Source organism: Coregonus clupeaformis, chromosome 17 (assembly GCF_020615455.1).
Source record: "Coregonus clupeaformis isolate EN_2021a chromosome 17, ASM2061545v1, whole genome shotgun sequence".
Lineage (NCBI taxonomy): Eukaryota > Metazoa > Chordata > Actinopteri > Salmoniformes > Salmonidae > Coregonus > Coregonus clupeaformis.
Window position 1 is genome coordinate 67,724,634 of NC_059208.1, and position 22,612 is coordinate 67,747,245.

General features: G+C 43.0%; 1 protein-coding gene across 5 annotated transcripts in view; it reads left to right on the forward strand.

The window, feature by feature from the left end:
• The first annotated feature begins 971 nt into the window (after nucleotides 1–971).
• LOC121586915 (myocyte-specific enhancer factor 2D homolog) overlaps nucleotides 972–22,612 on the forward strand; it is a 39,074-nt gene continuing 17,433 nt past the window's right edge. For 4 of the 5 annotated variants that reach the window (XM_045226463.1, XM_045226466.1, XM_045226465.1 and 1 more), the window contains exons 1-2: nucleotides 972–1,151; nucleotides 22,028–22,383. In XM_045226463.1, the coding sequence (XP_045082398.1) occupies nucleotides 22,330–22,383 (54 nt within the window). In that variant the 5' untranslated portion in view covers nucleotides 972–1,151; nucleotides 22,028–22,329. The remainder of the gene's footprint in view (nucleotides 1,152–22,027; nucleotides 22,384–22,612) is intronic. The other variant, XM_045226464.1, reaches the window with a different exon arrangement.

Here is a 22,612-nt window from a genome sequence, read left to right on the forward strand (position 1 = left end):
TTTGTACATACTCTTTGGTCACGTTCGCGTGGGTAATACAAAAACACCCTAATGATTAGTTGACAATAGAGCCTCCCAAAATGCAGGTGATGGCTGCAGGATGAAGTTGGTGAAGAGCAACTGAAGAAAACTGCAGTTGACTGCAGTCAAAACTTCATGACCTTAGATCCCATAATTTTTGTAAAGTTCATGCAGTCGACATGTAGGCGCAAGTCGGAACATTTTTATCCCCATAATGCAACACACTTTGAAAGGCTGTACCATCTTGACAAAAGTGTACAGCTTTAATGCAATTGAAAAGCAATTGGTTAATTAAAACAATTAGAATAATGCTGCCTAAAGAATAGGCCTATACTGTTGAAATGGCTCCCTCTCCTAATCATGGACAGGACACTGCACAGATTTGTATTTATTTTTTAGTTCCCATATCGACTTTCTTTGGCGTAAACTTTAAGACTAGGAGAAAATCTCAACCTAATACTCCTCGCTTCCTTCTGAAAACCAATTGGAGGAGAGAGTCAGAGGGGCGGGACCTCTGGATTTCTTATCCAATGGGTTTTGAGAAGGAGACTAGGATAATGCAATTGAGATTCTCCCAATAATCTGTAGATATACTAATGTCCTAAATGCAGACCACATAATTGTAAAACAGCTAACGGATATTCTCCAGGAAAACAGGGTGGTAGGCCATTCGACCGTAGGCCACACAGTGACATTTTCTCCACATGCAAAATCATGCAAAAGGTAAATACCGAAGCGGAGGGATACAAACACCCTGGTAGAACATGGCCGTCATCGCCTCTCCTTCATGCTCTTCCCATTTACAGTAACTTCTACTGTGATTGGCTTTGACGTTATAGTATTAGCTTCCTATTGGCTTTTTACAAGTCACTCATGGCTTTGAAGCTATAGTATTAGCTTCCTATTGGCTTCTCACAAGTCACTCATGCACTGGTGTCAATGACGTAAATTGTGCACTAGCTACATTGTATATTTTGGCTGAACTGAATAGTTACATTAAACGGAAAAGGAGAGAGTGGATTTCTCTAAAGAGACGTCGATCATGATTATAGCGCTTTGTCTTTTCATTACACCTTTATGTTAAACCATTCCTGTATCTTTTCACACGATTGTGGATGTGGTATTTCAGGGTAAGTGGAATGATACATTTGCTTCCTGCGTTTTTTCCTAGTAAGAACACGAGTGCTTGTTTTAATCAAACAATTGTCGTCAGACGGGTAGCTTATAATATGCTAATTCGTATTGACAACATGATTCACCTCTAAATTGTATTTTGATTATAATTTGTCAGCTCAGTAGTCGCATTCATAGCTGACTAAATGGTTGGGTTGTATTTGTCGGAAGAGTTGAGGTTTGCAAGCAAGGTAGGTAGGCTAATGGCTGTCGGTCGGCTTCGTCAGAGATTGTGAAATGGCCTAAAAAGCACCTTCGCTAGACTACAGATGAACCCTCCATGATGGTGTGAACGGTGAAAGCTCTCGGTTTAGAACGGAAGAGGTGCGTGCACGTTGACAACAGGGCCACAACCAAAATAAGAGCTAAAGCGAGTTGCGAGCTGTCACAGCGGATACATTTTCTGCCTGTCAATTGCCGCGTTAAAAACAACTGGGAACTCGGAAAAATACGATGTCAAATCATGACGTTAGGGATCTTCAGGTCGGAAAGTCGGAGCTCTAGAATGAGGTCCGAGTTGGATGAGCGTTAAAATCTATTTTTCCCAGTTGGAGCTAGTTTTTCTCAGAGTTCCAAGTTATTTAGAACGCTCGGAAGTCGGAGATTTCTGAGTTCCGAGCTCCCAGTTGATTTACAACTGGGAACACTTACCGCGTTCAAAACAACTGGGAACTCGGAAATCTCCGACTTCAATGCGTAAAAGACAACTGGGAACTCGGGGGAAAAAAAGAGCTCCGACTGGAAAAATCGTTTTGAACGGTCATCCAACTCGGAATTGCAAGTCTGGAACTCGGGCATTTTTATAGAACTTAGACTTTTCGACCGGACGATCAAGACGTCATGATTTGACCTCGTTTTTTCCATGTTCCCAGTTGTCTTGGAAGCGCCATCAGTCTGTCGTTCAGTCTGTGCCTACAGTAGGCTGGCTTGCTATTTTTTGCCAACTATGTTTCATAGAAAATAATAGGCTACACTTCAGGCTACACACAGTAGGCCATAAATTGCCCCTGGATTAACAGCAATACTTTCATTTTCAATGTAGCTGTCAATGACGAAATACTGAAGGTAGGCTAGCTATCAAAAGCAAAACGTAAAATGTCAGCGCATGCTGATAAAACTGTCAAACTTAATTTTTCTTCCGCCATTCCTTTTCTTTGCATTTTAAAATCACTATACCTCTTCAAATCTCTCATGTCATTATTGCACTTTGAAGAACTGGCTTTGAATGTTATTCTTAAAACAATCAACAAATCACTCTAATTTGTGATACTGGGGTTTGGAGATCATATAATGCCATGTTCACTCTGTACTGCAGATAAGGGCCTACATATTTTGATGTGTATGCCTACATACAGCATTCCTTTAATATATTCTATGATTACATTTGAAGGGAAACTTGTTGCAGAGATGGTCTTTGGAAGAATTTGGAAGGCCTTGAGCACCATTCAAATATAACAGATGTTACCTCACATGGGGGAAATTTGCTCAGATCTCTGTAGCCAAGTGAGCAGTGCCATAGTACAGAGGGTATGGATTCCCTAGCTGTTAATCCACCTAAATACTGTACTTACCCTTCAGTTTATGTGTAACCTCTTGACGCATCATCAGACATTAATATTCGATTCCGGCCCTTGAATTAGATTCATAGTGGAACATTAATCATTTCAATATCACGTGACCTGGAAATTGCCGTGGAGGGTCAAATCAAATTTATTTGTCACATGCGCCAAATACAACTAAATGTTTACTTACGAGACCTTTCCCAACATTGCAGAGTTAAAAAGTAAGAAAAATGTGCTAAATAAAAAAGGAAATAGTAACACAATAAAATAACGAGGCTATATAGAAGGAGTACCGGTACAGAGTCAATGTGCAGGGATACGAGGTAGTTGAGGTAATTGTATGTGTGTTGGAGTGTCAATGTAGTGTGTGGGTAGAGTCCAGTGAGTGTGCCTAAAGCCAGTGCAAGAGAGTCAGCTCATAAAATAATAAAAGGGTGTCAATGCAAATAGTCCTGGTAGCTGCTTGATTAACTGCTCAGGAGCCTTTTGGTCCCAGACATGGCGCTCCGGTACCGCTTGCCGTGCGGTAGCAGAGAGAACAGTCTATGACTTGGGTGGCTGGAGTCTTCCACTGACACCGCCTGGTATAGAGGTCCTGGATGGCAGGGAGTACTGGGCTGTTGCGCCTTGTGGTCAGATGCCAAGCAGTTGCCATACCAAGCGGTGATGCAGCCAGTTAAGATGCTCTCAATGGTGGAGCTGTAGAACTTATTGAGGATCTGAGGGTCCATGCCAAATCTTTTCTGCCTCCTGAGGGGGAAGAGGTGTTGTTGTGCCCTCGTCATGACTGTGTTGATGTGTTTGGACCATGATAGGTCCTTAGTGATGTGGACACCAAGGAAATTTAAGCTCCACTACAGCCCTGTCAATGTGAATGGGGGCGTGCTTGGCCCTCCGTTTCCTGTAGGCCACGATCAGCTCCTTTTTCTTGCTGATGTTGAGGGAGAGGTTGTTGTCCTGGCACCACACTGACAGGTCTCAGACCTCCCTATAGGCTGTCTCATCATCGTCAGTGATCAGGACTTCCACCGTCGTGTCGTCTGCAAACTTAATGATGGGAGTCGTGTGCGGCCACATAGTCATGGGTGAACAGGGAGAAGTACAGAAGGGGACTAAGCACGCACCCCTGAGGGGCCCCCGTGTTGAGGGTCAGCGTGGCGGATGTGGTGTTGCCTATCCTCACCCCCTGGGGTGACGTCCCATCAGGAAGTCCAGGATCCAGTTGCAGAGGGAGGTGTTCAGTCCTAGGGTCCTTAGCTTAGTGATGAGCTTGGAGGGCACTATGGTGTTGAACACTGAGCTGTCGTCTGAACAGCATTCTCACATAGATTTTCCTTTTGTCTAGGTGGGAAAGGGCAGTGTGGAGTGCAGTAGAGGTTGCGTCATCTGTGGATCTGTTGGGGCGGTATGCAAATTGGAATGGGTCCAGGATGCCTGGGATGATTGTGTTGATGTGAGCCATGACCAGCCTTTCAAAGCAATTCATGGCTACAGATGTGAGTGCTACAGGGCGATAGACATTTAGACAGGTTACCTTGAAGTTCTTGGGCACAGGGACTATGGTGGTCTGCTTGAAACATGTAGGTATTACAGACTGGATCAGGGAGAGGTTAAAAATGTCAGTGAAGACACTTGCCAGCTGGTCAGCGCGCGCTCTGACTACGAGTCCTGGTAATCCATCTGGCCCTGCGGCCTTGTGAATGTTAACCTGTTTAAAGGTGTTACTCACATCGGCAAAAGAGAGCGTGGGGGGTGGGGTTCAATGCCAGCTGCCTGCATAGGGCAACCTGCCATCAGTATCTGGCTCTGAGGAGCATTCCTCGGAGAGGAGGCCTACCCCAAACTATTCAATAAAATTCCTTATTATATTCTGTCTGTCATTCAGTTAAGCCTGTACTCGATTGAACTGTATTGACGCTTTGCCTGTTTAATGGGTCGTCTGAGGGCGTAGCGGGATTTCTAGAAGTGTCCGCTTTCTTATTATTGTTCCGCTCCTTGAAAGCGGCAGCTCTAGCCTTTAGCTCAGTGCCAATGTTGCCTGTAATCCATAGCTTCTGGTTGGGATATGTATGTACTGTCACTGTGGGGACGATGTCGTCGATGCACTTATTAATGAAGCCGGTGACTGATGTGGTAAACAACTCAATGCCATCGGATGAATCCCGGAAACATATTCCATTCTGTGCTAGCCAAACAGTCCTGTAGCTTAGCATCCGCTTCATTGGACCACTTCCCTATTGATCACGTCACTGGTACTTCCTGTTTTGAGTTTTTGCTTGTAAGCAGGAATTGGGACGATAGCGTTATGGTCAGATTTTCCAAATGGAGGGAGAGGTTTGTAGGAGTCTGTGTGTGGATATGTTTTTGGCTGTAGTTGCACACGTGACCTGCTGGTAGACATTTAGGTAATACGGATTTCAGTTTTCCTGCATTAAAATCACCGGCCACGAGTGTTTGCTTATGGCCCTATACAGCTCGTTGAGTGCGATCTTTGTGCCAGCATAGGTTTGTGGTGGTAAATGGACAGCTACGAAAAATATAACTCTATTTTTAAATAGTTTAGTATACAACTTATGAGGTATTCTAACTCAGGTGAGCAGAATCACGAGACATCATTAATATTATAGATCATGCACCAGCTGTTAATGCACCGCCCTTGAGTTTACCCAACGCTGCCATTCTGTCCTGCCAATTTGTATAGAAAAAACAGATGGATTTATATTTTCCTTGTTCAGCCACGTCTTGGAGAAACAGAATACATTTCTTCAGATCACATTGATAGGATAGGCACGACCGGAATTAGTCCAGTTTATTCTCCAGTGATTGCATGTTCGCCAAAAGAACGGAGGGTAGAGGCGATTTATCCACTCGCCGACGTAGTCTCGTCAGGTATCATGCACACCGGCCTCTTTAACGCCGCATCTTCCTTTTTCGAGTGTCAGGGATTTGGTCCAGGATGAGCAGTATATCCTTCGCCGCCAACTCATTGAAGTAGAAATCCTCATCCAAATCGAGGTTAGTGATCGCTGCTCTGATGTCCAGAAGCTCTTTTTGGTCATGGGAAATGATGGCGGAAACATTATGTACAAAAAAAGTTATGATCATTGCAAAGAAACAAACAAATTGGCACAATTGGTCAGGAGCCCATAAAACGGCTGTTATTCCCTCCAGCAGCTGCTATTCCCTCCAGACTAAGAACCGGGTCCCAAGGGATTCGGTTCTTAGTCTGATTCAAATGCTGCTGCTCAGGTAGAAGTAGGCCAAACACAGCCTTGTGCTTTGGGGCCAGTCTGAAGGATACTCGATCATGTAGATTTCCATCTCTCTGGGTCATTTAATTAATACATTCTTTAAAATATACTTGTCTAACACAACAGGTTATGTGCTACAATGTAATGAAGTCTCATCATGGTTACTTTTGGACGTCACTGTATGTCGTACTGTATTGGGACATTGACAATTTTGTTATTTTTGCTCAGTAATCCAGCACTATGTACACAAACAGCTTTAATCTGAGGGTATTTTCATCCATATTGGGTGAACCGTTTAGAAACAGCAGTTTGTGTACATAGTCCCCCCATTTTAGGGGACTAAAAGTATTTGGACAAATTAATGTGCATTAAAGTAGTCAAAGGTTTAGTATTTGGTCCCTTATTCCTAGCACTCAATGATTACATCAAGCTTGTGACTCTACAAACTTGTTTGATGCATTTGCTGTTTTGTTTGTTTTAGATTATTTTGTGCCCAATAGAAATTAATGGTAAATCATGTATTGTCTCATTTTGGAGTCACTTTTATTGTAAATAAGAATAGAATATGTTTCTAAACACCTCTACATTAATGTGGATGCTACCATGATTGCGGATAATGCACGAGAAGCCGGTGTTTGGAGGATATATTGACATGGGTGTTCGTCAAGGGCCGGCAAACCGTGCCAATATATCCTCCAAACACTGGCTTCGAGGGCATTATCACTTTTATACAACGGGTTACCAACAGATTCAAATAATGATTTACATATTTTCATTAAAGTTATTTTGATTAATTTATTCATACTATTTCATCCTTCCACAAGATATAGTCCCGACACAAATCTAGGTTGCTATCCAAGCTGGCTGGTCGTTCGTTCTATCGGTTCGGTTGCTAGAGACGCGACCCAGTCGTTCAGTCTTTTTGTTCTGTATCTATGGACATTGACAAATGTTCCATTGCCATACTGGCTGGCAACGTTCTTATCCCTTGCTTGATAGCTAGCCAATTACGGCTAACTTACTGTCACGTCAAAAAGTGTTTGCATTTGTTTAAGCTGTTTTCTAGTGACATTTATTTGGATACATCCATAACAATGAGCTAATGAGGCGCGATTTCACCTGGCATAGAAAATGTGCTCATTCGTCAGGACACTGTTGTTCAGAGTAGGGCTGTGGCGGTCACAAAATTTCGTCAGCCGGTGATTGTCAAGCAAATAACTGTCGGTCTCACGGTAATTGACCGTTAATTAACATAAACACATTTAGCATCTCCTGGCTTCCACACAGCCTACAAGCCACTGATGCAGACCTTTGGAACATCTACAATTTAAAAAGTCTAATAAATCCATGTAATATAGCCTACACCTTCACAATAAATCCATTATTTATTTTAGACAGGTCTAAAGAAGCATGATATGAAGAAAATGTAGTCTATTTCAGAAGAACAGAATAGCATACTCTGAGTTGTCCTTTTGTTAGGTCCTGATCTGGCTATGCCAAATGGCTGTGGGCTACAGTAGTTCATTTAGCAGACAAGATTTGCTTAGAATTCTGTGGCGTTATTTTGTAGTATGAAGAATACAATTGAACAAAGCTGAATAAAATAGAAAGGATATTTTCTCCAAACGATTTGAAGCAGTGCGCACGTGCAGCTATTCTGTGTTGAGCGGTTAACAAAGAAATGGGTACTATATGCTTAATTTAGAGTTATTCATGTGACTTTAGTTCTACAAACGTTGGGCTATATGCTTTGATTTTTTAAAATACATTTTAAGACTGCATGATGCGACTGAGCTCTGCTTTGTTTTTTGAATGAGAGACTCCAATAGTCTCTTATTCACAGTTTGACAAGCACTTGATAATGCCTCGAATTTCACGGCGGCATCCCCTTTGTGGCTGTAATGCACCCTAAAAAAATCCATGCCTTTGTTGTACCCTTCTCCCTGAGTGCTGCGCGCTGTCCATCATGTGATCGGGTCTTTCTCACAGGCTACAAGTGAAGACCGACGCAACTGCGTGCGTCCTTATCCAATTCAGAGGTGCATATTGAAGATATTGGAAGAACTGTCCACATTTACTTTTCGTAAGCCTAACGAACAGCAAAAGCACTAGCCTATGTCAATCTGCTATCCCCCATAGTACAAAAATCGACCTATTCTGTGCGAGAAATAAATATTCCAAACATAGTCTGGGACAATTGTGGGATGCAATAGATCCCAAATTAATAAAAAAACATGTTTTACGTAATGTGGCTGCACAACAGATCAGAACATTTAGCTTAAAATGTTGATAAACTATTAGGCTATTTCTTCACATTATAAGTGCAGCAATGCGCACATGGCAGTAGGCTAAAAGCGGGAATGTTCCATTAGCGGGAAAACACAATTTTCAAAAGTGACCGCAAATGCGATTATGCATGTAATGCTTTTATTATAAAGGTGCATTTTTATGATAAATTATCTTCCCCAAACTTGAAACTCACGCACTGCTTATGTATGCCAGTTAGGCTCTAAACCCCTTGTAAAGCAGATTAATGTGCTTAATTTTAAGAAGTTTTTTGGGCACTTTAGTTGTGAAACAAACCTTATCAAAACATATAGGCCTATGGGCTAGGCTAGATGAGGTGTGACTATGATTCGAAAAAGTCGCCCCAAAAAAGGCTTTCTTATGCTGGGCATCATTCACAAGTGATAATATATAATTCACAAGTGATAGGCTAATATTGTCACCCATCAGACTATTCTTGATTTAATCTTGTCTTTTACTAAATAATATATGTGAAATTTGATTTAGAATGGACCATTTATCATGCACCGGTCTCGAAACCGGGGCAGCGGAAAAAATACATGTCATCTATGCACTCAAATAGTGGATGGAGGACGCTTTTCCTGTGATTCATTTTCATGCCAGCCAGGTAGGCTATACTACTGTTGTAAAGATAAGCCATGTGCTTAATATTAGGAAAGTTGAGAAATAAATATAGTAGGCCTAGCCTATAGAAAGCTGATGGGATCTTCCTCTAGGCCATCACTGTTTTCTCCCGCAATTGTATAGCTTATAGAAATGTTGCGCAACATGAGCTCATGGGCTCTCATGAAGTGTTTGATTAGATTTTCGATTACATTTGCATTGATGTCAGAGTGATTAGAGGGCCAATAGCGTGCTGAGTACCAGCAGTTAGCAAGTTTGGTAGGCTACTAATGACCATGAGCAGCATCAGCGCTTGGAGAAGCCTAATTAACGTGACTAAACGGTCACATGGAATTTGACTGCCTTCATGACTCGTGACCGCCGGTGTGGCGGTAATACGGTCACCGCAACAGCCCTAGTTCAGAGGAGCTAGCCAACAACACAGCTAACACAATCACTTCAAACTGAAGCTGGAAAGACCGCAAACTAGCTGCACTTCGTTTAGTTTGACCTTTTTTCAATTGACATTTCTTTGTATATATCCACAAAAATGATGCCAGTTGATTCATGATTTCGACTGGCTGATAAACGCTGCCTGCCTGTCTGTCTCATCCCCTGACAGGTTCATTACTGGAGATCGAATTTGAATATTGAAACAATGTTGCAAATGTCAGAGACAGACAGCAAGGTTTATACAAATCTCCGCTGTTGAAAACTAAATGTTAGTCTAAAAGAAATGTGAGAATGTCTAGATGCTTTTTATAGTGGAGATCAAGTTTATAAAGTGCCTGGCTGGGCTGATGAGACAGTGGATTGTGCAGTCAGATGGAACAGAGTAAATAGCCATTTCAACGTCATAGATTTAGCCGGTGGTAACTTGTAGAATAGACACCAGCTGGAGTGCGGTTTTAACCAATCAGCATTCAGGATTAGACCCACCTGTTGTATAATCCTGAATAAATAGTGACTAATGAGTGAGAAAGTTAGACGCACAAATATCATACCCCCAAGACATGCTAACCTCTCACCATTACAATACCAGGGGAGGTTAGCATTTTTTGGGAGGTATGATATTTGTGCGTCTAACTTTCTCACTTATCATTATTCACGACTCATTCAGGATTAGCCATAATCATGGTAGCATCCAAATTTTAATGTAGAAGTGTTTAAAAGCAAAAAATGTTAACAATGTTCGTCAAAAAGTTGATGTCCTCTCAAAATGTTAATTGTAAACATTGTTTCTCTTCACCAAATCTTCAACATTAACAGTAGCTCCTACTGAGTTACACTACAGGATAAACTATAGTAATTGAGATAAAGGCTGGCCTGGCTTGTTTGTATTTAGTTGGCCACAACTTTTAAAGTTTATTTTAAAGTAGGCCTTTCAATTGTCTTGTTGAACTGAAGGAGCAGGGGCCCTGAGGGCTTAACAATGTTTGTCCTCGTGCATCAGGATTGGATTGATATCAGGAGAGATGAGGGTTATGGGGAAAGCTGTTGGGAACAACAGATGCTACACCTCTAAAACCTTTTGTTAGATCTTGTATCGTTAAGAAGGCTGGTCCATAGCATAGTGGCATTAAATAATTGTGATTTGAGAATGTTTTGCAGTTCTCTGGTGTGACAGCACTATGTAACAGGTTTTTTCTTGATCAAAAGTGGGCTTAGGTGGTGGGTGTGGCGTTTTTGAGGATCTTGGCGGTGTGGCCAATTTCCTGCAGTTCTACAAATATCTCCATGGAGTTGTGAGAAATTGTTGCAGTTTTAAAGCTTATTTCCTACAATTCTACACATTTTGCCATGGCTAATGATGTGTTCTTTTGCTCAAACGTAATAACAGAATCTATTCTGCTAAATTGTTTTTGGAATTTGTTATTCTCCCTGACAGTCTAGCTTTTATTTTGGTATTCGTTAGTTCTCAAATATAGTTATTTAAAAATTGATAGGTCCATTATCTTTTCTAAATACTTTCTGGTTTTAGTTGTTTTAAGTTTACACTGAACGTTTTTCCATCCCGATTTAAAATAAAATGTATATATTTTACTGTTTGGACTTAGGCGACCCGAAAAAACTCTTAGGCCGTCCGCCCAAGGATTTCAATGGCAGACAAATCCCTGTGTAATACTGTTCACCATGTACTCTTATGGTCACTCGTTGACACACCAGGAACTCACTTATTGACTGTCACGAGAATTTCTATCTCTAATTAATCAAACTTAATGCTTTGAATAATTCCCAGAGGGTGTAAGGCTCTGGTTTAATCATGAATTAAACGAAGGTCCGCAACCAACAAGAATGATCTGTATGTTTTAATCATGGAGAGCTCTGACGCCAAAAAATACATACACAGCCTTTATACCCCCTGACACACAAAGGCACTTTGCTCCACCCACCTTTAAACAGCTTCTCAGTCCCCTTCACCCTGGAATGCTTTCTCAGCAGTTTCTAACTCCTCCCCCTCTGTTAGTGGGTTGACACTACATTATAAATCTAACACCGTTCACACATGTATACTGTATTTGGGGTGAAATCCTTTAGTCATTATTCTTAAAATACAAATTAATCTATCATTGACACAATTTAGTTCACACCTGTCATGTTCCTCTATGTTCAGCTATTGTGTTAGACCTGACTGCCCCTAGTGACAGTAAACCTGGCTGCAACGTCACCCTTGGCAGGACCTGTGAACGCTCTTCCCTCCAACAAGAGTTTGCTATGGGAAGCCAATGTGACAGGATTCATTGTAAAGAGACTCCATGTAGCCCTGGAGTGTGGGACTTCTGGCGCATGAGAAGATTGAAGATGTCGGAGGTCATCTCCATCAATAGAAAAGGTCAGAGGAGAGGGATGTGAGGCGACAAGGAAAAGTCTGATATTCAAGAGGGCCATAATGAAATTAATATGAGGAGAGGTTATAGAGAGAGAACCCAATAGGTCTAGGTGAGTTTCATGGTGGGATAAGAGTGAGTGATCAAGAAGGCGAAGCTGTATCTAAAAATACTAATCATCAGGTCTCTACCTCTGAGCAGCTCTCTGCATGTAACCCAGCAAAGTCTTGGTAAACCACTGAATCTAGACTCACGAAAAAAGACAGAACTGACATTTTCTCAACCTACACTCCATTGTGAAGTAATAACGACGGATCCCTCCTCCATTAGCTGGAGTCAGATAACCGATGAGTACTATAAGCTGCCCTTCTCTTCAAGGCTTGGTCCTCATTCTAGGGCTTTGCCCACATTTCATTGACCAATGCGTAATATGCTAAAAGGTCTGTGCCACTGATTACTGTACACCACTCAAACCGACAGATGCCTAGCCTGGCTTGATTGCGTTCTCTCTCTCTCTTTTAATCAGTGGACTTTTTCACGGGGTGCGAAAGGAGCCAGTTGACGTTTCAAGGGGGCGTCCAGGCAGGTCGATAGAACCAAGGTGACTGAAGGCCTGCCCTTGACAGATAATGAGGCGGTCTCTGTAAGGTCTTTGCAACCCGGAGCGGTCCATTTCAGACTAACATACTTTCCTGCCCGAGCCTGTCCAAAGTGTCTGAGTCTGGGCTCGAGTTGAAAGCCACGTCTCTCCTTTAGCTCTGAGGTTCCTGTAATGTCACTGACCGAGTGAGCCCGGTTCTGCTCTGGCTCAGCATGAGTCGAGCCGCGGCCTCATTATCTTTGCGTCTAATCAGTCCTCCAGCCAGCTCTTAATTGAGCCATCAGCACCTTCAGGGGGAGGATGGACGTGTCAATTAGAGTAATGAGAGGGAGTAGCCATGCCGAGTGCAGCACAGGGATAACATGCCTTGCAGAGCAGAATCCTTGTTCTGGTTCATTCTACGGCTAATCCAATAGACCAACTATAGCCTAATATGTTAGCAAAGTCAAGAACTTGTTAGGTTGCAGAGTTTTTACTCCTCGTATGTCATTCAGTCTCCCCCCATGCTGCTTGGGCCTTTGCTGCAATATCTCATGTTGAGGTATGCAGGGTCAGCCTCTCAACCAGCTACAAATTAACCCAGTCTTGATTTTTGACAATTGGATGGAGAATATTTTTGTGTGGGAGACTTTGGGTTCTAAGCTTTTGTAGTTGACTCTTGGTTATATTATTTATTTGGATTTTGTCCTATGGTATACTGTTGGTTTGGCACATCCACAACTGAATCACTGACCTCTCCAGCTGCTGTTTACTATTGTTCTGTTGAGAAAGGGGCAAGTGCAAAGAGGCTAAATTCATCAATTTTTTTACTGGAAGAAAATATTACAAATCTGGAATAGTGCATGAACAGACATTGCAATCAAGGACTGACCTCATTTTCAGGAGAGGGTAGAAAGCGAGTTGTAATGTCCAGGATTACCATGAATATGGTGATATTACATAAAAAGCAAATTTCTTGCCCAATATTGACATAGTCACTTACATGCCTCGATAGCGTCACATTGTGCCATAGGCTTTTATCCAGATTAAGCACTCTCGGGCGAATGTAATGTTTGATAATGGAAATTATCACAGGGAATGAACCCTTGGGTGCTTTTGGAGTTCATTTTCCTGTCATGGCCAACGACTTCAGACTGTTAACTGTCTGTGACCTACATAGGCAAAGCCCTGCTCTAACACTGTCTTTAATGGCACTTGCCATCATATAAACACACAATGTAATTTTGTTTTCAGTCGTGATATTGGAATGGAGAGCTTTGGTAGCTTTATCTTCTGATGTGGTGTTTGGGCAAATTAGGTCATGTTTAATTCACGGTAAATGTGTTTGTGTTTGTTCACGTGAATGTATTTAGCCCTGTATTTACAACTCAAGGCTATGTGCCTGTATTGCTTATGCATGGAACGTTTGCATGAACATGTTGATGCTTTGTATCACACATTTTTTGGGGATATTTGAGGACATTTGAAGAAGGTTTTTTGGGGGGGGACAAGAGAGGGACGAGAGCCATGAGAAAACAAGTTTTGATCAGTCATGGAAATAAGTGTTGAAAACAAATTGGCTCCCTATTTAAAAATAAGATGGAGTACAAGCGATGAAGGAAACATAGTTTTGGTGCAGGTACAACCAACTAGCGCAAACATAATATTGCAATATTGTCAAACTGATACGATATACAGTACCAGTCAAAAGTTTGAACACACCTACTCATTCAAGGGTTTTTCTTTATTTTTACTATTTTCTACATGGTAGCGTAATAGTGAAGACATCAAAACTATGAAATAACACATGGAATCATGTAGTAAACAAAAAAAGTGTTAAACAAATCAAAATATTTAATATTTGAGATTATTCAAATAGCCACCCTTTGCCTTGATGACAGCTTTGCACACTCTTGGCATTCTCTCAACCAGCTTCACCTGGAATGCTTTTCCAACAGTCTTGAAGGAGTTCCCACATATTCTGAGCACTTGTTGGCTGCTTTTCCTTCACAATGCGGTCCGACTCATCCCAAACCATCTCAATTGGGTTAAGGTCGGGGGATTGTGGACGCAAGGTCATCTGATGCAGTACTCCAGCTCTCTCCTTCTTGGTAAAATAACCCTTACACACTCTGGAGATGTGTTGGGTCATTGTCCTCTTGAAAAACAAATGACAGTCCCACTAAGCCCAAACCAGATGGGATGGCGTATCGTAGCAGAATGCTGTGGTAGCCATGCTGGTTAAGTGTGCCTTGAATTCTAAATAAATCAGTGTCACCAGCAAAGCACCCCCACACTAACACCTCCTCCTCCATGCTTTACGGTGGGAAATAAACATGTAGAGATCATCTGTTCACCCACACCACGTCTCACAAAGACACGGCGGTTGAAACCAAAAATCTCAAATTTGGACTCCGGACCAAAGGACACTTTTCCACCAGACTAATGTCCATTGCTCGTGTTTCTTGGCCCAAGCAGGTCTCTTCTTATTATTGGTGTCCTTTTAGTAGTGGTTTCATTGCAGCAATTCGACCATGAAGGCCTGATTCACACAGTCTCCTCTGAACAGTTGATGTTGAGATGTGTCTGTTACTTGAACTCTGTGAAGCATTTATTTGGGCAGCAATTTCTGAGGCTGGTAACTCTAATGTATTTATCCTCTGCAGTAGAGGTAACTCTGGGTCTTCCATTCCTGTGGCGGTCCTCATGAGAGCCAGTTTCATCATAGCGCTTGATGGTTTTTGAGACTGCACTTGAAGAAACTTTCAAAGTTCTTGAAATGTTCAGTATTGACTGACCACGTCTTAAAGTAATGATGGACTGTCGTTTCTCTTTGCTTATTTGAGCTGTTGCCATAATATGGACTTGGACTTTTACCAAATAGGGCTATCTTCTGTATACCCCCCTACCTTGTCACAACTGATTGGCTCAAACGCATTAAGAAGGAAAGAAATTCCTCAAATTAACTTTTAAGAAGGCACACCTGTTAATTGAAATGCATTCCAGGTGACTACCTCATAAAGCTGGTTGAGAGAATGCCAAGAGTGTGCATAGCTTTCATCAAGGCAAAGGGTGGCTATTTGAAGAATCTCAAATAACATATATTTTGATTTTGTTTAACACTTTTTGGTTACTACATGATTCCATGTGTTATTTCATAGTTTTGATGTCTTCACTATTATTCTACAATGTAGAAAATAGTAAAATATAAAGAAATACCCTTGAATGAGTAGGTGTCCAAACTTTTGACTAGTACCTTATATCGTCAAAATAATATCCCGCTTCACAGATATAGGTCTAAAAATGGCCACTTTCATCATGATCTTCTCAAAAATGGTTTGTGATACAAATGTAAAAAGCATGTCAAACATCCTTCCTCCCAATGAAGTTACTGTTAGAATTGCCAGAACAATCTGGCATACCAAAAATATTTTTGGACTATGCTGCCACGGAATCGGCCACTTAAACCACCACTGTTGGTGATCCTCAGCAGCCATCTAGTTTCAGTATGGCCATGATGACTACACATAGCTAGCTACCTCTAAGCAATGTCCCATTTACCCCACCTGCCCCCTTAACCCCAACCTCCTAACCTTTACTCTATAGTGTATCTGTCACGATCTCTCTGATGCTCTTCAATGGCCTTTCAGACTTTTTGCTGTGTGAGAGCAAGTATTTCGGTGTGCTTGGCCTGATACTGTAAATCAAATCAAATCAAATCAAATTTTATTGGTCACATGCGCCGAATACAACAGGTGCAGACATTGCAGTGAAATGCTTACTTACAGCCCTTAACCAACAGTGCATTTATTTTAAACAAAAAAAGTAAGAATAAAACAACAACAACAAAAAAGTGTTGAGAAAAAAAGAGCAGAAGTAAAATAAAGTGACAGTAGGGAGGCTATATATACAGTAAAATAAAGTGACAGTAGGGAGGCTATATATACAGGGGGTACCGTTGCAGAGTCAATGTGCGGGGGGCACCGGCTAGTTGAGGTAGTTGAGGTAATATGTACATGTGGGTAGAGTTAAAGTGACTATGCATAAATACTTAACAGAGTAGCAGCAGCGTAAAAGGATGGGGTGGGGGGCAGTGCAAATAGTCCGGGTAGCCATGATTAGCTGTTCAGGAGTCTTATGGCTTGGGGGTAGAAGCTGTTGAGAAGTCTTTTGGACCTAGACTTGGCACTCCGGTACCGCTTGCCGTGCGGTAGCAGAGAGAACAGTCTATGACTAGGGTGGCTGGAGTCTTTGACAATTTTGAGGGCCTTCCTCTGACACCGCCTGGTATAGAGGTCCTGGATGGCAGGGAGCTTTGCCCCAGTGATGTACTGGGCCGTACGCACTACCCTCTGTAGTGCCTTGCGGTCAGAGGCCAAGCAGTTGCCATACCAGGCGGTGATGCAACCAGTCAGGATGCTCTCGATGGTGCAGCTGTAGAATTTTTTGAGGATCTGAGGACCCATGCCAAATCTTTTTAGTCTCCTGAGGGGGAATAGGCTTTGTCGTGCCCTCTTCACGACTGTCTTGGTGTGTTTGGACCATGATAGTTCGTTGGTGATGTGGACACCAAGGAACTTGAAGCTCTCAACCTGTTCCACTACAGCCCTGTCGATGAGAATGGGGGCGTGCTCAGTCCTCTTTTTTTTCCTGTAGTCCACAATCATCTCCTTTGTCTTGGTCACGTTGAGGGAGAGGTTGTTGTCCTGGCACTACACGGCCAGATCTCTGACCTCCTCCCTATAGGCTGTCTCATCGTTGTCGGTGATCAGGCCTACCACTGTTGTGTCGTCGGCAAACTTAATGATGGTGTTGGAGTCGTGCCTGGCCATGCAGTCATGGGTGAACAGAGAGTACAGGAGGGGACTGAGCACGCACCCCTGAGGGGCCACCGTGTTGAGGATCAGTGTGGCAGATGTGTTGTTACCTACCCTTACCACCTGGGGGCGGCCCGTCAGGAAGTCCAGGATCCAGTTGCAGAGGGAGGTGTTTAGTCCCAGGATCCTTAGCTTAGTGATGAGCTTAGAGGGCACTATGGTGTTGAATGCTGAGCTGTAGTCAATGAATAGCATTCTCACGTAGGTGTTCCTCTTGTCCAGGTGGGAAAGGGCAGTGTGGAGTGCGATAGAGATTGCATCATCTGTGGATCTGTTGGGGCGGTATGCAAATTGGAGTGGGTCTAGGGTTTCTGGGATTATGCTGTTGATGTGAGCCATGACCAGTCTTTCAAAGCACTTCATGGCTACAGACGTCAGTGCTACGGGTCGGTAGTCATTTAGGCAGGTTATCTTAGAGTTCTTGGGCACGGGGACTATGGTGGTCTGCTTGAAACATGTTGGTATTACAGACTCAGTCAGGGACATGTTGAAAATGTCAGTGAAGACACTTGCCAGTTGGTCAGCACATGCTCGGAGTACACGTCCTGGTAATCCGTCTGGCCCTGCGGCCTTGTGAATGTTGACCTGCTTAAAAGTCTTACTCACATCGGCTACGGAGAGCGTGATCACATAGTCGTCCGGAACAGCTGGTGCTCTCATGCATGCTTCAGTGTTGCTTGCCTCGAAGCGAGCATAGAAGTGGTTTAGCTCGTCTGGTAGGCTTGTGTCACTGGGCAGCTCGCGGCTGTGCTTCCCTTTGTAGTCTGTAATAGTTTTCAAGCCCTGCCACATCCGACGAGCGTCAGAGCCAGTGTAGTATGATTCAATCTTAGACCTGTATTGACTCTTTGCCTGTTTGATGGTTCGTCGGAGGTCATAGCGGGATTTCTTATAAGCGTCCGGGTTAGAGTCCCGTTCCTTGAAAGCGGCAGCTCTACCCCTTTAGCTCAGTGCGGATGTTTCCTGTAATCCATGGCTTCTGGTTGGGGTATGTACGTACGGTCACTGCAGGGGACGACATCATCGATGCACTTATTGATGAAGCCAGTGACTGATGTGGTGTACTCCTCAATGCTGTCTGAAGAATCCCGGAACATGTTCCAGTCTGTGCTAGCAAAACAGTCCTGTAGCTTAGCATCTGCGTCATCTGACCACTTTTTATTAACCCGAATCACTGGTGCTTCCTGCTTCAGTTTTTGCTTATAAGCAGGAATCAGGAGGATAGAGTTATGGTCAGATTTGCCAAATGGAGGGCGAGGGAGAGCTTTGTATGCGTCTCTGTGTGTGGAGTAAAGGTGGTCTAGAGTTTTTTTTCCCTCTGGTTGCACATTTAACATGCTGGTAGAAATTAGGTAGAACGGATTTAAGTTTCCCTGCATTAAAGTCCCCGGCTACTAGGGAGCGCTGCATCTGGATGAGCGTTTTCCTGTTGATTAATGGCCTTGTACAACTCATTCAGTGCAATCTTAATGCCAGCATTGGTTTGTGGTGGTAAATAGACAGCTATGAAAATATAGATGAAAACTCTCTTGGTAAATAGTGTGGTCTACAGCTTATCATAAGATACTCTACCTCAGGCGAGCAAAACCTCGAGACTTCCTTGGTATTTGATTTTGTGCACCAGCTGTTGTTTACAAATATACAGAGACCGCCACCCCTTGTCTTACCAGAGTCTGCAGTTCTGTCCTGTCGATGTAGCGTATAGCCCGCTAGCTGAATGTTATCATTGTTGTCGTTCAGCCACGACTCCGTGAAACATAAGATATTACAGTTTTTAATGTCCCGTTGGTAGGATAACCGTAATCTTAAATCGTCAATTTTATTCTCAAAAGATTGAACGTTGGCTAATAGGACATGGTGCAGTTGGAAATCCTCATGGTGGGGGTTTTAACTCGGCCCTTCACTTATTGCATCACATACATTGGCAGCATATTCCCCCAGTCCTCATTTTCCTGAGGCCTTTAATGATGAAATTAAGCTGGTTTTGTGGAGGACCTAACAGCTCTCCACCAGCTACAGAGATGGCTTTGCATATTTTCCATCTGGCCTCACAATGATCCCACTGAAAAGCTAGGGGCTTGAAGGGTCAGCGCTTGAAGGGGAAACACTGGCATTTACATAACAGCCACAAGGCTGTGTTCATGTGTAGATAAGTTGTGGTGGTGTTATTGGATAGTACAATGACAGTCGTCTGTCATTTGGTGTAACTGGAAAGTTAGGCCTATCTGTCATTCAGTGTGATGGTGTCTATCATTCAGTGTAACTGGATGGTTCCATATTCAACGGTATGTGGTCGCTTAGCATGTTAAACCCATGTGTTTGTGTTACATGATTCCATATTATTGGCCTATCCTGGAATACTTGGTTTGTTGCTAAAATGAGCTAGATGACGACTATTTCCATTTCACTTACGCTTTTGCTTGGCTGCATCATGCCAAGTCTCAGCCATATCAGTCCAAACCATCACACAAGTGTGGGTACAGCACTATCAGCACACAGTGAGGGGCCATGACAACCTTGCATGGCTGTCAGAGACCTAACAGAAGTGTGAATTCTGAACATGTTCCCCTCAAATTGAAACAATCTTTAGAAGTAGTGAAATTGTCACTAGAAGCTTTTTTTTTTTTTTTGGGGGAAGTTGGTAAGGATCCAAAAGTCGCTAACCGGCGACAAAATGGCTAACTTGGTGCAGCCAAACGGGAGGTTGTTGGGGAATAGGGGGCAGCTGTGACAGTTTATGTGTGTGTGGGGGGGTCGTTGAACAGAAAATACACAAACTGCTGCTCCAGCATGTGGACTTGTGAATATGAAGGTGGATGGCATACACATGTACTAAAGGACACAGGTGGGTTCTGACTGAGGCGGGGGTTAATATGGTCTGCACGAATTTACCTGGTTTCTTTTTGGTCATTTGTTAGTGCAATTTACCTCAACATTGATCCTGGTGACCCACTGTGTATGCAGGATTTCCCTCCAGCTGAGCATTGATTGGAATCAATGCACTTAGCATCTAGGGAAGCTGCAATACTGTCCGATACATGGAATGAGATTGGAATAGAGGTGCTTTGCGTTATGCTTCTGATCCCAGCTTAGGGAGAGCAGAAGGCTATAGCCTGGGTTTGTATCAAAACCACTCATGAATTCATATAAGCCTAAACACCCAAAATGTATGGATGGTACAAACAAGTGCCAAATAACAAATAGGTTCTTCATCAAACTCCGAGAGCAGCTAATTGAACATAGTTTTACAAAGAGCCTATAAGACCGTCTTGAGATGTGGGCCTACTTACACCATTGTCTCATTTGCAGAAGGAGAGTCCTATGAGAGGAATATGAGGATATAATTAATATTTGTAGCCTCATGCGTGTAATGAATGTGGTCCTCTGTAGCTCAGCTGGTAGAGCACGGCGCTTGTAACGCCAAGGTAGTGGGTTCAATCCCCGGGACCACCCATACACAAAAATGTATGCACGCATGACTGTAAGTCGCTTTGGATAAAAGCATCTGCTAAATGGCTTATTATTATTATTATTATTATTATTATTATTATTATTATTATTATTATATTATTATTATTATTATTATTATTATGAAAATGTATGCTGAACGGAAATGAACCCCTGCTAAAAGAGTAAACATATTGTGTGGACTATGGTGAAAAAGAACCAGCTTTGTTCCAGGTCCAATGGCTTTGGGCTTTGGCAGGAAGTGGCTAATGTTCGGGGGTATGGCTAATTCCGGGCATGTAAATGTACTTGGCGAATAAAGGTGATTCTGATATCTGTTAGTCATTTAGTCCCCTCTTCAGTATTCAACTCTGAAATCACAAAACAGAATGTTTTAGAACTGTGAATGTGTCCACTACCACTGTTATATTGCTTCACCCACCAGTCTTAGGCCCCAAGGAACAAGGTTTGAGTTGACTCCAAAGTAGGAAATTGGCCGTGTTGCTTCTTCTCATCTTGTCATTTAACTTCAGCCTATGAAACCATCATGCTACAAGCTAATATGCTATATGCTAGCCCTGGCCACAGACTTCTAATCTGTCACTTTCACCTGGAAGTACAAACAACCCACATAACCCCCCGGGGGAGAAATGTGTGTAGTGTGAACGCAGGTATTTTTAGACGCCTGTCGTAATCCGTCCATCTTTCCCTCTGACGTCCTTGTGCATGGGAATTCCTCTACTGGGCAACTAGAGCTTAGCGGGCCACCCTGTTGATGTCACAGACTCGGTGAATAGGTGAGGGCTGTCGCTAATAGGTTGGAAGCGCTAGCGGCGGTTAGCATGCCTTTCCTCAATCACGTCTGATGGGGGAGGAGTGACAATGGCAGGGAGACATTGGAGCCTTTCTGCCATTGAGCTGCGGGGAGTATTTACTTGTCTTTCTCTGTGTGTGCCTAGACTGACTGATGGAGATGCATAATAGCTGTTGGCACATTGTGAAGGGGTGTGTGCGCTCAGACAGGTCAGATGGCATTACCTGGGGTATTGTCCTTGAGCCACAGGTTTTGAACAATGACATGTTTCTCTCATATAACTGTGTCCACAGTACTTACAGATATGTTAACAGTAAGTTGCAGTATTCGGAGCAAATCTACTTTGCTGAATCAGTCCAATTTAACATTTATAGCTTGCGGTAATTTTTTTTCAGTTGGTTATTCCCCCCCCGTCAGTGTAGCGTAGACTACAGTTTCTGAGTCCATTTTGGTCACATACAGCTGAAACACTGCATCTGTTCTATGAAAACACATCATAAAGGTTGTTTGCTGTGTGTACATAAGGAATGTAGAAGTAACACTCTAACCCCCCCCCCTTTCCAGGAGTGACATCGTCCTCACAACAGCAAATGGTCGAGATACTGGTGACCTTTTGCCTGAGCAAACAATGAACTGAGGGCAACACCAGCTCTAGCAACGGAAAACCCTCTGCCCCATCACCCCAGACCTGGGCAGAGGAGTGTGTGTGTGTGTGTGACTGCGTGTGATGTGTGTTTGAGTCTGCCCGTGCTCCAGAAAGAGCTAATCGGCTACACTCCCCCTCTCCTAGTCTGAGGAGGCACCTCTGACCTTTGACCCTGTTCGATTGACCCCAGCCAACACAGTCACCACCACCACCAGGAAGCATGGGGAGGAAGAAGATTCAGATCCAACGGATCACCGACGAGAGGAACCGACAGGTGAGACTGAGATGTGGCTGTGTCTCCAAAGTCTGTACCAGGGCCTTATTATGTATTATTATTATTAGTCAACTCCTTATAAAATAGGTGAGAAAGATGTGGCCTTGTCTCTTTTGAATACTGAAAGAAATGCATCCTTCCATCGTCCCAATCCAATCATACCCAGGCTGGCCCATGTACTGTATGTGTTAGTCCACCAAGGCCCATTTGTCACCATGGGCCAGATTCA